At 39.6% G+C, this 17,424-nt stretch overlaps 1 protein-coding gene across 1 annotated transcript; it reads left to right on the top strand.

The window, feature by feature from the left end:
* The first annotated feature begins 16,704 nt into the window (after positions 1-16,704).
* LOC138898651 (uncharacterized) lies at positions 16,705-17,223 on the top strand. The gene has a single exon (XM_070184732.1). The coding sequence runs from the start codon at positions 16,705-16,707 to the stop codon at positions 17,221-17,223; it is 519 nt and encodes a 172-aa protein (XP_070040833.1).
* The last annotated feature ends 201 nt before the right edge of the window (positions 17,224-17,424 follow it).

The raw sequence follows: 17,424 nt of genomic DNA, 5'->3' as shown, positions 1-17,424 counted from the left end.
TTGTTAATTTATATTCACCATCTCCGCGCAAACACCTTATTCCATTTGATTTCAAGCACCTCAATCACCATCTCCATCGAAACTTCCTTCCTATCAAACCCATTGGCATAGAGCAAACATATTAGAATAGGATTACCTTCTCTCTAGATCCTCATACTCAATTAAATAAAAAAACTCTAATTGATTTTCAATCGAAAAGAATGGAGAGGGATTGACGAGGAAAGGTTGGGGGTGAGGGATGGGAGACGAAACGAAAGAATGGGGGAAAAGGGATGAGAACGAAGGAGGTGGGAGGAAGAGTGGGTGAAAAGGGATGAATTTTTTTTTTTTTTTAATCTTTTATTATTTGTTATATATTTTTATTTATTTTAATATTTTTTTCTATTAAAACTATTACATTCACGCGTCACTTAAATGTGATTTGCACGTAGTTTTCGCCATGTCAACAATGTTTCATCCACGTATGCATGGTCAACGGTCAGAGATATTTATTAGTCCTTATTATGTAAAGTAGAGGTGCTAAACTGGAAAACTCGTAAGTTTATTTACCGGGTTGACAATCCGGCACAAGTTTAAGTGGCCAAGAGGCCATTTTGCCAAAATTTAAACTAACAAATGAATTTAAGTGGTATATTAAATACAACAATTCTGATTCTTGATGCACGGTGAAGATATTCAATTTTTTAAACTAGTAAATGACGTCAGTTCCGTGAAAATATCTTGTCTCAAGATATTTGAACCGAATCGGAAAATCACACCAAATCGAAAGTCAAACCGAACCGATTAAAAAAGTTGATTAGGCTTGGTTTTGTTTAATTTAGTATTGAGCAAAAAAAAACTTGAACCAAATCGATATATAAATATATAATTTTTTTATAATTTTAAAATTTTATATATAATTTTCTTTAAAAAATGTCTAGAAATATTTGTCATCCTCCCATGGGATGTAATAATAGAAATATAAAGTGCATTCATTTTGTGACGACTCGATAGGCCGTTTTGAGTACTAGCCCTTATTAACGTGTTTGAGACATCTATTAGATTCATTTGACATTTCTTGGATTGCGTGTGGTTTGTATCACTTTCGAAAAGCTTTTATATAAATTTTTGATAAAAATGAAATCTTGACTAAAAATGAGGCTAGAGTTGACCACAGTCAATATTTTGGTTAAACGACCCCAGATCGGTATTTTGGCGATTCTGAAAGGCCCGTATTATGATTTTGGACTTGGGCGTATGCCCGAAATTGAATTCGGAGGCCCCTAGTTGATTTGACTTATTTTGCCGAAAGTTAGCACTTTGAATGTTTGAAAATTCCTTATGTTTGATAATAGGTTAACCTTATGATTATCGGGTTCAGATTTTAATTTTGGGATTTGAAATAGGTCCACTTTGTTATTTGAAACTTGTCTGCAAAATTTGGTGCAATTTGGAGTTGGTTTGATAGGATTCTGATGCTTGGTTGTGATTCTAGATGTTCTTGAGCTTTTTTTTTTTTTTTTTTTAATTTCATGCGTTTTAATGTCCGCTTCGTGGTTCTAGATGTTATTTTGGTGTTTTGATCGCGCGAGGGAGTTCGTATGATATTTTTATACTTGTGTGGATGTTTGATTTGGAGCCCCGAGGGCTCGGATGAGTTTCAGACGTGTTTCAGATTGGATTGAACTCATTTTTGGGTTGTTGGTATGTTGGTGCTGCAGTTATCGCAATTGCGAGCACCAACTTCGCAATTGCAAAGTGATCAGTAGAGGATAGGTATCGCAATTGTGATACCCACTCGCAATTGCGAAGAGAGATTGGAATCGGGTAGGTTTGCAATTGCGACTATTTTATCGCATTTGCGATAGGAAGAGGCTTCGCAATATGCGAAGCCGGTGTCGCACTTGCGACTTCCACTTTAGGTTGTAACGGCCGCAATTACGAGTCCTTCTTTGCAATTGGGACATCTGTGCCTGAACAAAAGGGCTGGAAGACAAGATTTTAGTCCTACTTTTCAATCTTTGAATCCTAGAATCGCTAAGAAGCGATTTGGAGAGAGTATTTTCACATATAAACATTGGGCAGGTGATTTAAATCTATTTTAAATTATATTACATGATTATATATGAGATTTAACATCAAATTCATAAGAATCTAAGAGAAAGTTTGGGGATTCTTGTCTATGTTTTGTAAAATAAAAATTTGGAATTTGAGAATCAAATTGGACTCACATTTTGAAATAAAATACGTATATGGACTCGTAGGGTTATGAGTAGTCAAGGTCTACCCTTAGACCTAGGTTTTGACTGGGCGAGCCCGGAGTTGACTTTTGTTGACTTTTTTCAATTTCATTAAAGATCAAATCTTTTTCATTCGTGGTTAGTTTCTAAAGTGTATTTTGAATTATTTGAACTATATTTGGCTGGTTTGGAGGCTAATTCTAAAGGAAAGACCGTGGTTGGGTGTTGATTTGATTACGAAAAGAGGTAAGTGTTGTGTCTAACCTTGTTTTGAGGAAATTAAGACTTGTTGGACTATTTGGTATATGAATTATGCGGGAAAACGACGTATATGCGAGGTGACGAGTGTATATGCGACGTCATAGGATCCAAGCATGCGGGATTGGGCTATTTACTTTCATGTCTTCTTTTACTCTATGTTATCTCTTATTACATGCTTTAGTTGCTACATGTTCTTACTTGCTATCCATGTCTTACTTATTATTTGTTGTTTATCTGTTACTTGTTTCGATTGTACATTCCTTACCCAATATCTGTTCACTTGCTACATGCTTCTAATTGTATTAATTGTATATTTCCGTTGTCTCATGTTCTACTTGCTTTTATCGTGCTTATATTACTAAAAGTACTTTATTTTGTTCTTCCGTTCATGTGGACCGTATAGCTATTTGTTACTATTGTTTTGCTAAGGTTTGGGATTTCGAAGTATTAGTCATTCTCCGTTTGTTTGGTAGTTCCTTATTGTTTTTTTTGTTTAATCTCTCTTTTGTATTGGTACATCGTAAATGTTGGAGTTGAGTTATTTATGTTAATAATTTGAAATTGTTGGGATCGGGTTGCGCCCCACAACGGTATTGAAATGAATTAATATGGTGTGATCGGGTTGAACGCCGCAACGATATTGAAATGATATGATATGAAGAGATAAGGAAGGAATATGATATGAACACATGATGATATAGTGGGATCGGGTTGCGCGCCGCAACTGATTTGATGTGTTGTAAGTTGTTTGTGGCTGTAGAGATTGTTCTCGGTATTGTAATATGAGATTTGAGATTATGTTATTCTGGGGCCCTCTGGTAGTTGACCTACGGGTTCGATTATTTGAGTTTATCGTTTTATTTCTATTCCTGTTTCTGTTATTATTGTTTCGTGCTGGTTTATTGTGAGTGTCTTGTGATAGTATTATCACTACTTTATTGGGGTTAGGCTCGGCACTTACAGAGTACATGAGGTCGGTTGTACTCATGCTACACTTTTGCACTTCTTGTCTAGATACCAGTGTTGGTCCCAGCGGCGTGTAGAGCAGATCTTGCCCGAACTGGCTATCATCAGGAGACTTGAGATAGAGCTGCAGCCGTTCGCAGCCCCTGAGGCCCCCTTCCATTTTGTCTTTACTATTTACCTTATTTCAAACAACTATATTTTGTTCAGACTTTATTCATAGTACTCTAGATGCTCATGTATTCGTGACTTCAGATTTCTGGGATATGTTTAGACTACACTACGTTTCATTCGTCATATCTATTTTAGACTATTACAACTTTGTTCTATTACTGTTCTGCTTTAAATTGTTAAAACTAGTTAAGTAAAGAGCTAACGTTGTCTTGCCTAGCGAGTGAAATGTTAAGCGCATCACGACCCTGAGGATGAGATTTCGGGTTGTGATAAGTTGGTATATTCTGGTTTAGACCCCACCCTCGGGACCGTGATGTCGCCTAACATTTCACTTTCTAGGCAAGCCAACATTAGATATAGTTATTAGCCATCTTAAACAATTAAATTTAAATGAAAACTAATAAACTGAATAAACTGAAATAGAGTGTTTTAAACTAAAATAACGGCGATATCCAGATACAATCCTGGAACTTATGCCACAAGTACACGAGTAACTATAGTACTACAAATAATAGTTTGAATGAAATCATAACTGTCTCAAATGAAATAGACAACTAGAGTAATGTAGAAGGGTCTTCAAGGCTGCGAACACCGTGCAACTGTACCTCAAGTCTTCGTCAAACACCGAAGCTGAGCAATCTACTTACCACTGCTAGGACAGACTCCAAAATCTTCACAAGAAGTACAAAGTGTAGTATGAGTACAAGCGACCCCATGTATTCTGTAAGTGCCGAGCCTAACCTCGACGAAGTAGTGACGAGGCTAAGGCGGGTCACTTACAATAACCTATACGCAATATAATAATAATAATAGGAAAGAAAAATAGGAAATGACTGGAAAACAGTTAACTAATGAAAACAAAGTCAATCATCGAAATCAATGAATCCAGAAATATCAGTCCTCAGAATCTCGTATGAAAATGTTGAAAGCTAACATAATACAACAATGAGCACAACACACAAATTGTTGCGACGCGCAACCCGATCCCACCGTACAAATACAATCCTCCCTTATTTCACCATATCAATATCATGAATTACATATAAAATCTATTGTGGCGCGCAACCCTATCCCACCATATAATCAGAATCAATATCATAATCCTCCCTTATTTCACCATATCAATATCAAAATCACATATAAAATCTGTTGCGGCGTGCAACCCGATACCATCATATCAATATCAAATCCTCCCTTATTTCACTATATCATAATTGTTGCGGCATGCAATCCGATCCATAAACAAATTCAATAAATGTAATCAATCCAACAACTCAATTTACAAGAATCTCTACAATTAAAGAATTTGAAGGCAAAGCAATAAGGAACTCGTACCAAATCAAGGAATGCTACAATTAATACAAAGCAACAAAATAAGCCAAATATATGACAGTTAAAGTGTACAAGTAAGACAATTAAGACAAGTAGCAATTAATCATGTAATCATGGGAGAAACAAACATTTCAATACAAGAGTAAATAAATGACAAGTAACAAGTTACGTCACATAAAGCAATTAAAGCATATAATAGTTAAGACATGAAATAAGATAATTAATGAAATATGAGAAAGCATGGAAACAATTATTTTGACGGCGTATATACATTCGTCACCTCGCATATACGTCATTACACATGTAATTCACATAACATATAGTTCAAGGGTTCCTAATTCCCCTAAATCAAGGTTAGACCTAACACTTACCTCTCTCCGCAAGCAACACAAATCTCAACCGAGCCTTTTCTCTAAATTTTGCCTCCAAACCAATCGAATCTAACCAAAATCGACTTAATATCAACAAACAATGCTAGGGAAATCAATTACCATTGATAAAGTTAGGATCTTTACACCTTTCCCAAAAAGTCAACCAAGCCGATCAAAACTCGAGTCGGTAGATTACGACTACCCATGACCCCACAGTTTCATATATGTGATTAGTTTTAAAATTCGAGTCCAAATCGACTCTCAAAACTCAATTTCTTATTTTTCAAAACTTGACAAAGTTTCACAAATTTTCACTTTGACTCACATGATTTTGATGTTAAAATCTAAGATAAGTTGATGGAATATGATTAGAAATGGATTACAATCACTCACCCAAAGTTTGTAGATGAAATTGCCTCTTCAAAATCGCCTCTTACCGAGCCTAGGGTTCCAAAATATGATAATAGGGCTAAAACTCACGTTTCTCAGTTTTCTTTCCAAGCGCATATGCCACGATTACGAACCCTGCAAATGGGAGGAATCCATAGAAAATACGAGGAACCTCACACCTCTGTTGTCATCACAAATGCGATGATTTGTTTGAAAATGCAAACATGGACCATCCGCAAAAGCGACCCAGTGATCGCAATTGCGAACCATACCCATGCCAGGTCATAATCGCAAATGCGATTGGGAGTTCGCAAATGCGAACTCTTCAGGCCACTGTGCTTTTCGCAAATATGGCTGTCACAAATGCGACCAATTTCTCGCAAATGCGAGATCTGAGCACCAACAAAATTCTGAACTCCTATGAACTCTCCGAAACGCGACCAAAAGTCACCCCGAGCCCTCGGGGCTCCAAACTAAACTTGCACACAAGTCCAAAAATATCATACGAACTCGCTCGCGTGATAAAAACATCAAAATAACACCTAGAACTACGAATCAGACATCAAAATGTATAAAAATTTCAAAGAAACTCAAGAACATGCAAATTTACAATCGGACGTCTGAATCACGTCAAATCGACTTCATTTTGCACCAAATTTTGCAGACAAGTCATAAATGGTGAAATTGACCTATTCTAAGTTCCATAACCGAAATTCAAACCCGGTAGAAACAAAGGCAACCTACGATCAAACTTAGGAATTCTTTTAGCCTTCAAATTACTAATTTTTTCAATAAATTACGTTAAATCAAGTTAGGGGCTTCCGATTTCGATTCCGGAGATACGCCCGAGTCCCAAATCACAATACAGACCCACCGAAACTGTCAAAAATACTGATCTGGCATGTTTACACAAAACATTGACCGTAGTCAACTCAAGTGAGTTTTAAAGCAAAATTTCATATTTTCTTAGATTTTCCACATAAAAACTTTCCAGAACAAGACATGGACTGTGCACGCAAATCAAGAAACACTAAACGGATCTAGTCGAGGTCTCGAAACACGAAAATAAAGGATAAAACTCAAAGTGACATTTCGGATCATCACATTCTCCACCTCTAAAATAAATGTTTGTCCTCGAACAGACATAGAAAGGTACCTGGACTGGTGAAAAGGTGTGGATATCTACTCCGTATGTCAGACTCGGGATCCCACGTGGCTACCTCGATTGGCTGACCTCTCCACTGCACTCTAACTGAAGGATAACTCTTAGACCTCAATTTCCGGACCTGCCGGGATAGAATGGCTACCGGCTTCTCCTCATAAGTCAAATCCTTGTCCAATGAGATTGAGCTAAAATCTAACACATGGGATGGATCACCGTGATACTTTCGGAGCATGGACACATGGAACACCGGATGCAATGCTGATAAACTAGGTGGTAATGCCAGTCTGTAGGCCACCTCACCCACTCTCTCAAGAATCTTAAAGGGTCCGATATACGTAGGGCTCAACTTGCCCTTCTTTTCGAACCTCATCACACCCTTCATGGGTGAAATACGTAGCAATACCCTCTCTGCATGCAACATCACGAACTCTACGGTTGGCATAACTTTTCTTCCTAGACTGAGTTGTGCGAAGTCGATCCTGAATCATCTTGACCTTTTCCAAGGCATCCTAAACTAAATCGGTACCCAACAATTGAGCCTCTTCTGGCTCAAACCAACCAACGGGCGAACAGAACTACCTACGGTATAGTGCTTTATAGGGAGCCATCTGAATACTCGACTGGTAGTTATTGTTATAGGAAAACTTTGCAAACGGCAAAATGGATCCCAAGAACCCCCGAAATCCGTAATGCAAGCGCGAAACATATCCTCCATTATCTGAATGGTGGACTACCCATCCGTGTGGGGTGAAATATTGTACTCAATTCAACCCATGTGCCTAACTCACATTGTACGACTCTCCAAAAGTGAGAGGTGAACTGCGTATCTCGATAAAAAATAATGGACACGGGCACACCTTGAAGATAGATGATCTTGTGGATTTAGATCTCAGCTAACCGCTCTGAAGAATAGGTGACTGCCATTGTAATGAAATGTGCCGACTTGGTCAACCTATTCACAATGACCCATACTGCGTTGAACTTCTTCTAGGTCCATGGGAGCCCAACAACAAAATCCATGGTAATACGCTCCCACTTCCACTCAGGAATCTCCAGCCTCTGAAGCAAACCACCAGGCCTCTGATGCTCATACTTTACTTGTAGACAATTTAGAAATCGAGCTACATATGCAACTATATCCTTCTTCATCCTCCTCCACCAATAATATTGCCGCAAGTCCTGATATATCTTGGCGGAACCCAAATGAATGGAATACCGAGAACTGTGGGCCTCCTTAAGAATCAACTCACGAAGCCCATCCATATCGGGCACACAAATTCGACATCCGCAACACCCCATCATCTCCAATAGTAACATACTTGGCACCATCGTGCCATACTGTGTCCTTAAGGACAAGCAAATATGGGTCATCATAATGACACTCTATGATGTGCTCATACAAAGAAGACCGAGAGACCGTGCAAGCTAGAATACGATTGGGCTCAGAAACATCTAACCTCATGAACTGATTGGCCAAAGCCTGACATCTAAAGCAAGAGTCCTCTCACCAACTATAATATACGCAAGGCTACCTATACTCACAACCTTTCTACTCAAGGCATCAGCCACCACATTGGCCTTCCCTGGATGATAAAAATGGTGATATCATAGTCTTTCAAAAGCTCCAACCACCTCATCTGCCTCAAGTTGATATTTTCCTGCTTGAAAAAATAGTGTAGACTCCGATGATCCATGAATACCTCACACGACACGCCATAAAGATAATGCCTCCAAATCTTCAGCGCATGAACAATGGTTGTCAACTCTAAGTCATGAACAAACTAATTCTTCTCATGAACTTTCAACTGTCGTGACGCGCATGAAATCATCCTGCCATCCTGCATTAATACTGCACCGAGCCTAATACGAGATGCATCATAATACACCGTGTAGGATCCCGAACCTATAGGCAACACTAACACTAGTGCCGTAGTCAAAGCAGTTTTAAGCTTCTGAAAGATTAACTCACACTCATCCGACCACTTGAATAGAGCACCATTCTAGTCAATCTAGTCAATTGGGCTGCAATTGATAAAAAACCCTCCACGAACTGGCAATAATAACTTGCCAAACCCAAGAAACTCCAGATCTCTGTAGCTGAAGTGGGTCTAGGATAGTTCTGAACTACCTCAATATTCTTAGGATCCATTTCATGCCCTCTGCCGATATAACATGCTCCAAATAGGTGATCTAGTCTAACCAAAACTCACACTTTGAAAACTTGTCATATAACTGATTATCTCTCAAAGTCTGAAGTACAATCCGAAGATGTTGCTCATGCTCCTCTCGACTACGGGAGTAGATCAAGATATCATCAATGAATACGATCATAAAAGAATCCAAATAGGGCTTGAATACACGGTTCATCAAATCCATAAATGATGCTGGGGCATTTGTCAACCCAAATGATATCACTATGAACTCATAGTGCCCATACCGAGTCTGAAAAGCCACCGCAGGGACATCCGATGCCTTAATCTTCAACTAATGGTAGCCAGACCTCAAATCAATCTTCAAAACAACCTCGGGATCCTGAAGCTGATCAAATAAGTCATCAATCCTCGATAGCAGATACTTGTTCTTGATAGTGACTTTGTTCAACTGCCGATAGTCTATACACATCCTCACCGACCCATATTTCTTCTTCACAAACAACATGGGTGTCCCCCAGGGCGAGACACTAGGTCTAATGAATCCTTTATCAAGCAAATCTTGCAACTGCTTCTTCAATTCCTTCAACTCTGGCTGGGCCATACGGTATGGTGGAATAGAAATGGGATGAGTTCCCAGAGCCAAATCAATATAGAAGTCAATATCTATGTTGGGTGGCATCCCCGGTAGATCTGTAGGAAACACCTCTGGAAACTCACGCACAACAGGTACTGAATCGATGGAAGGAACCTCCACACTCGAATCACGAACATATTCCAAGTAAGATAGACATCCCTTCTCCACCATACGTTGAGCCTTCATATAATAAATAACCTTACTGGTAGAATGGCCAGGAGTCTCTCTCCACTCTAATCAAGGAAACCCCAACATGGCTAAGGTCACCGTCTTGGTGTGATAGTCCAATATAGCATGATAAGGTGACAACCAATCCATACCCAAGATAACATCAAAATTTACCATATCAAGAAGTAGGAGGTCTACGCTAGTCTCAAGACTCCTAATAGTAAATTCACACAGGAGAGATAGACACGATCTACAACAATAGAATCACCCACAGGCGTGGATATATGCAGGAGCACTCAAACAATCATGAGGCACAACCAGTTATGAAGAAAAATAGGATGACACATCAGAATAAGTAGATCCCGGATCAAATAGAAATGAAGAATCTCTATGGAAAACTGGAAGAATACCTGTGATAACGGCGTCAGATGCCTCGGCCTCAGGTCTAGCTAGGAACGTATAAAATCGAGGTTGTGCCCTACCACTCTAACCTACGTCTCTGGGACGGCCTCTAGCTAGCTGGCCTCCGCTCCTAACGGCTTGAACTCCACCTCTAACGACCTGACCTCCACCTATGGATGTTTGACCCATTCCCCTAGCTGGCTGAGCGAGCGATGAAGTAGCCAGTGCCTGAACCATGGCACAAAAACTCTATTGTGGCATGCCGCTTAATAATCTCGGACAAAACCTATTGATGTGACTAGTACCTCCACACTCAAAACACCCATCATGTTGTTGTGGCTGCTGAAGCTACCCCGATTGGGACGAATAACCACAGTGATAGCTCTAGACTGGAGTCATACTAATATGAGATACATAAGGACCACGACTACCCCAAGCATTGTGAGATGCCTAAAGCGCTGATTGAAATGGCATGGGAGGATGGCTTCTACCAAAAATACCCCTGCCCCTAGATGAGTCACCATTGAGACTACCAGAATGACGAGGCCTCTTATTAGACACCGGCCCCCTCTCCTAACCACAAACCATCTCGATCCGCCTAGCAATATCTACGACCCTCTAGAAAGAAATATCATCTCTAGTCTCCTTGGCCATCTGTATCCTAATATTCAAAGTGAGCCCATCAATGAATCTTCTCAATCTCTCCCTCTCAGTAGGGATTAAAATAATGGCATAGAGAGATAGGTCCGCAAATCGAGTCTCATATTGGGTAATAGTAATACTACCAAACTGTATGCGGTACTTCCTCTCTCAGAGTGATCAGAATGAACTTCTCTAGAAATAGCTGTGAAAGCTTATCCCAGGTAAGTACAGGCGACCCAGCTAGTCTAGTCAACATATAATCTCTCCAACATCTCTTAACGGAACCAGGCATATGAAACACTAAAAATTGACCCAATTTGTCTCAACTATACCGATGTTGCGCAACACCTTGTGAAAACGGTCCAGATAATCCTGTGGGTCCTCAGAAGATGCACCACTGGAATGAAGAAGAAAGAACTTAGTAAACTTATCCATCATCAACAAGGCCTTAAAAGACATAGAGGGCCTATCACCGGCATGTACCGCAACACTCGACTGGACCACCCTAACTGGCGGGGCTCCTGGAGTTTGATATAGGGGAGCCACCTACTCCAGGGGTGAGTAGCGGGAGTTTGTGCTCCTCCCCCATCCCGAGTGACGGCTGGTGCCACTGGAAATGCATTGGTCTGGGACACACTCTCCATAAGGCCCACCGAGCGGACTAGAGCGTCCTAAAGCACTGGAGTGGCTATGAACCCCTCCGGGACCTGAGTTGGTCTGACGGGTACAGTAGGGGTGTTCAAAACCGAACCGAAAACCGAACCGAAACCGAAACCGAATCTTAATGGCTTATTGGTATCGGGTTAACGGCTTAACGGACGGGGAACAGATTGAAATTCTTTTATTAACGGCTTATCGGTTTGGGGGCGGATTATTCAATTTTCTTAACGGATAATCTGTTAACCCGTTAAGAATATATATATATATATATATATATATATATATATATATATATATATATATATATATATATATTAAATATCAAAAACCCTTCCACTTCTTCCAGTACTCCATCTCTAAGTTCTAACGCCTAATTCCTAAATAATCAGAACCCTTACATACTATGCATCAGAAGATCCCAGGCTTGGCTTAGCTTAACTTATTCTCCCACCCTACAACAAGATTGTTTAAACTGGTGTCTATGGTTCATCTCTGTTTTTTTTAAACTAATGCTTGTTGTCTATGTTTAATAGAAGAACAATAGTGTTGTGCCACAACATTTTTCACTCTACAACAAATGACACACTACATCATTCTTATGTAGGCGTTAACAGACATGTATGTCTGGACTCAATGTGTAATTTTTTATTCTGAATTTGTATGCTAGGCGGTCAACAAATAATTAATGAACGCAATATAGATTGAATTAGGCCGATAAACCGCACAATAAGAGCTAAACCGTTACCAATCCGCCCGATATCTTATCGGGTGGCTAGCGGATTAATACATTTAAAAGACGATAACTCTTAAGCCAAACCGTTAAGAGTAATTAACCGCCCAATCCATCCGATAAGCAGCCCTAGGGTACAGTCTAAGCTAGAACCTCCTCCTCATGATCAACTTGAGGCTCCACTGTGGGTGCTGCTGCTCGAGCTCTAGGCTGAGCTCTGCCTCAGCCTCAGCCTCTGGCTCAACCTCGACCTCTGTCCCTGGTAGTAGCTACCACTGGGGGCTTTGGCTCCTGTCCGGATACAGATCTTGTGCGTGTTCTCTCCATCTGCGAGAGAACAAGAATATAATGGTTCAATCCTTAATGATAGAATAACATCGCACGATAGAGAAGGAAATAAGTGAAACTTTTCCTAAACTTCATAACCTCTGGAAGATAAGTACAGATGTCACCGTACCGATCCTCTAGACTCTACTAAGCTTGCTCGTGACTTGTGAGACCTAGGCAACCTAGTGTCCTGATACCAACTTGTCATGACTTAGAATTTCCCATCCTTGGGACCGTGATGGCGCCTAATATTTCACTTGCTAGGCAAGATAACATTAGATATAGTTATTATCCATCTTTAATAATTCAATTTAAATGAAAACTAATAAACTAAATAAACTAAAATAAAGTGTTTTAAACTAAAATAACGGCGATATCTAGATATAGTCCCGGAACTGGTGCCACAAGTACACGAGTGACTAGAGTACTACAAATAATAGTCTGAATGAAAGCATAATTGTATGAAATGAAATAAATAGCTAGATTAATGTACAAAGTGACTTCAAAGTTGCGAACGTCGTGCAGCTATACCTCAAGTCTCTGTCAAACACCGAATTTGAGCAATCTACTGACCACCGCTAGGACCAACTCCAAAATCTACACAAGAAGTGAATAGTGTAGTAATTGTACAACCGACCCCATGTACTCTGTAAGTGCTGAGCCTAACCTTGACGAAGTAGTGACGAGGCTAAGGCGAGTCACTTACAATAACCTATACGTAATATAATAATAATAATAATAATAATAATAATAATAATAATAATAATAAGAAAGGAAAACATGAAATGACGGCAAAGAAGTTAACTAATGAAAACAAACTCAATCCTCGAAATCAGTGTATCCAGAAATATCAGTCCTCAGAATCTCATATGAAAATATTAAAAGCTAACACAATACAACAATGAGTACAACACAAAATATTTGTTGCGGCGTGCAACCCGATCCCACCGTACAAACACAATCCTCCCCTTTTTCACCATATCAATATCATGAATCACATATAAAATCCGTTGCGGCGCGCAACCCGATCTTACCATATAATCAGAATCAATATCATAATCCTCCCTTATTTCACCATATCAATATCAAAATCACATATGAAATTCGTTGCGGCGTGCAATCTGATCTCACCATATTAATATCAAATCCTCCCTTATTCCACCATATCACAACCGTTACGGCGTGCAACCCGATCCATAAACAAATTCAATAAATATCATCAATCCAACAACTCAATTTACAAGAATCCCTACGATTAAAGAATATGAAGGCAAAGTAATAAGGAACCCCGTACCAAATCAAGGAATGCTACAACTAATAAAAAGCCACAAGACAAGCTAAATATATGACAGTTAAAATGTACAAGTAAGAATATTAAGGTAAATAGAAATTAACCATGGAATCATGAAAGAAACGAACATTTCAATACAAGAGTAAATAAATGATAAGTAACAAGTTACATCACAGAAAGCAATTAAAGCATGTAATACTTAAGACCCAATCAAGGGTTCCTAATTCCCTCAAATCAATGTTAGACCCAATACTTACCTTGCTCTCCAAGCAAATCAAAGCTCTACCAGTGCCTTTCCTCTAAAATTCTCCTCCGAACTAGTCCAATCTAACCAAATTAGACTTAATATCAACAAACAATGCTAGGAAAATCAATTACAATAGATAAAGTTAGGATCTTTTCACCTTTCTTAAAAAGACAATAAAGGTCAACCCAGGCCCCACCCGGTCAAAACCCGGGTCCAATGGTAGATTCCGACTACTCATAAGCCTACGAGTTTATGTATGTGATTATTTTTAAAATTCGAGTCCAAATCAACTCTCAAAATGCAATTTCTTATATTTCAAAAACTTGACAAAGTTTCACAAATTTTCACTCTGATTCACATGCTTTTGATGTTAAAATCTAAGTTAAGTTGATGGAATATGATTAGAAATGGATTATAATCACTCACCCAAAGTTTGTAGATGAAATTCCTTCTTCAAAATGGCCTCTTACCGAGTCTAAGGTTCCAAAATATGAAAATGGAGCTAAACATCTCGTCTCTCAACTTTTTGTCCCAGGCGCAGATGTCGCAATTGCGACCTGGGGTTCGCAAATGCAAACCCCAAAACTGCGAGAAATCCATAACAAATGCGAGGAATCCCACACCTCTAATGTCATTACAAATGCGAACATGGACCATCCGCAAAAGTGACCCAGTGATCGCAATTGCGAATCATGCCTAGGTCAGGCCATCATTGCAAATGCAATTAGGAGTTCGCAAATACGAACTCTTTAGGCCACTGTGCTCTTTGCAAATGCGAGCATGGAGCTCGCAAATGCGATCAATTTATCACAAATGCGAGATCTGAGCACCAGCAAAATTCTAAACTCCTATGAACTCTCCGAAATCGTCTGAAAATCACCCGAGACAGCTTTTAACCAAACTTGCACACAAATTCAAAAACATCATACAAACTCACTCACGTGATCAAAACGCTAAAATAAAATCTAGAACTATGAATCAGACATCAAAATATATAAAATTTTCAAAGAAACGCAAGGACATGCAAATTTACAATCGGACGTCCGAATCACGTCAAATCAACTCCGTTTTGTACTAAATTTTACAGACAAGTCATAAATGGTGAAATGAACCTATTCTAAGTTCCGAAACTGAAATCCAAACTCGGTAGTAACAAAGTCAACCTAAAGGTCAAACTTAGGAATTCTTTTAGCCTTCAAATTACTAATTTTCAACAAATTATGTTAAATCAAATTAGGGACTTCCGAATTCGATTCCGGATATACGCCCAAGTCCAAAATCACGTTACAGACCCACCAGAACCGTCAAAATACTGATCCGGGTATGTTTACGCAAAACATTGACCGTAGTTAACTCTAGTGAGTTTTAAGGCAAAATTTTACATTTTATTAGATTTTCCACATAAAAACTTTTCGGAACAAGACACGGACTGTGCACACAAATTGAGAAATGTTAAACGAAGCTAGTTGAGGTTCGAAAAACAAAAATAAAGGCTAAAACTCAAGGTGACCTTACGGGTCATCATAGAGGTGGTGGCAGGACTATGAGCGAGGCAGACCAACAGGTTCACCACCACTCACTTAGGATCAGTTTTTGCAGCTATATTTGGAGAAGTTCATTCCTTTTATTCTGAGAAAGGAGTACCACAAGAAGTTTGAGTGTCTTCAACAAGGTAGCATGAGTGTTACCCAGTACTAGACCAGATTTACTGACCTCACCCGCCATGTAGCTATCTTGATTTTTAGTGAAAAAGAGAGAGAGAGAGAGGGTAAGGAGATTCATTGATGGACTTACTTTTTGTATCAGGCTACAGATGGTCAAGGAGACTGGGGATGATATTTCTTTCCAGAGGGCTGTGGAATTGCTAGACGGATAGAGATGGTTCGTGGTCAGGGTAGAGTAGCGGTATCTAAGAAAAGTCCTCATCATTTTGGTGGTTTTAGTGGTACCTCATCTAGAGGTAGCAGTTCATTTGGTATAGGCCATCCTCACAGGTCAATTCAGTCAGCAATTCAGGTAGCACACGGTGCCTCAGGCAGACGTGGTTCTTATGGGTCTCATCCTGAGCAGCTAGCCTACAGTGCACCTTCAACTCCCACCAGTGCACCACCGATTTAGAGCTATCACAGTTGTTATTCAGGCCGTCAGGGTTAATATTAGCTTTAGCTACCACAACATCCGAGAGAGTGATTTGAGTATGGAGGTACGGGTCATATCAGGATATACTGTCCCAGACTTCTGATTAGTGTGCCTCGACAGGGTTCTTGTGCCATGGTTTCGATACCAGCTACTCCACCGCCCGCTTAGCCAGTTAGAGGTAGGGGTTCTGGTAGATAGAGATAGTGGTCAGGCCGTTAGAGGTGGAGGCCAACCAGTTCAAGGTCGTCTGAGATGTGGAGGTTAGAGGGGTAGGGCCCAACCCTATTTTTATACATTCCCAGCTAAACCTGAGGCAGAGTCATCTGATGTCATCATAATAAGTATTGTTCCAGTTTTCCATAGAGTTGCCTTGGTTTTATTTGATTTCGACTCTACTTATTCATACGTGGCATCCTATTTTACTTCGTATCTAGTTATGCCTCGTGATTCTTTGATTTCTCATGTTTATGTGTCCACGCATGTGGGAAATTCTATTGTGGTAGATCGTGTTTATCGCTCGTGTGTGATTTCTATTGGGAGCTTTGAGACTAGGGTAGACCTTCTACTTCTTGATATGATGGACTTTGATGTTATCTTGGGCATTGATTGGTTGTCACTTTATCACACCATTTTGGACCGTCACGCTAAGACTGTGACATTAGCTATGCCGATATTTTCTCGATTAGAGTGGAGGGGAACTCCTGTCTATTCTACTAGTAGGGTTATTTCTTATGTGAAGGCTCGACGTATGATCAAAAAGGGGTGTTTGACATATTTGGCCTATATCTGCGATCCTATTATGGAGGTTCCTTCCATGGATTCATTACCAGTTGTGCGCGAGTTTCCAGAGGTGTTTCGTATAGATTTGTCCAATAGAGATATCGATTTCTGTATTAACTTGGCTCTTGGCACTCAACCCATTTCCATTCCACCATTTGGGTTTGACCCCAGCTGAGTTGAAGGAACTGAAAAAACAATTGTAGGATTTTCTTGATAAGGGATTCATTAGACCTAGTGTATCGCCTTGGGGTGCACCTGTGTTATTTGTGAAGAAGAATGAAGGAACAATGATGATGTGTATAGACTATCGGTAGTTGAACAAGGTCATTATCAAGAAAAAGTATCCTTTGTCGAGGATTGATGATCTATTTGATTA

Source organism: Nicotiana tomentosiformis, chromosome 9 (genome assembly GCF_000390325.3).
Source record: "Nicotiana tomentosiformis chromosome 9, ASM39032v3, whole genome shotgun sequence".
Taxonomy (NCBI): Eukaryota; Viridiplantae; Streptophyta; class Magnoliopsida; order Solanales; family Solanaceae; genus Nicotiana; species Nicotiana tomentosiformis.
This window is presented reverse-complemented; position numbering and strand designations above follow the sequence as displayed.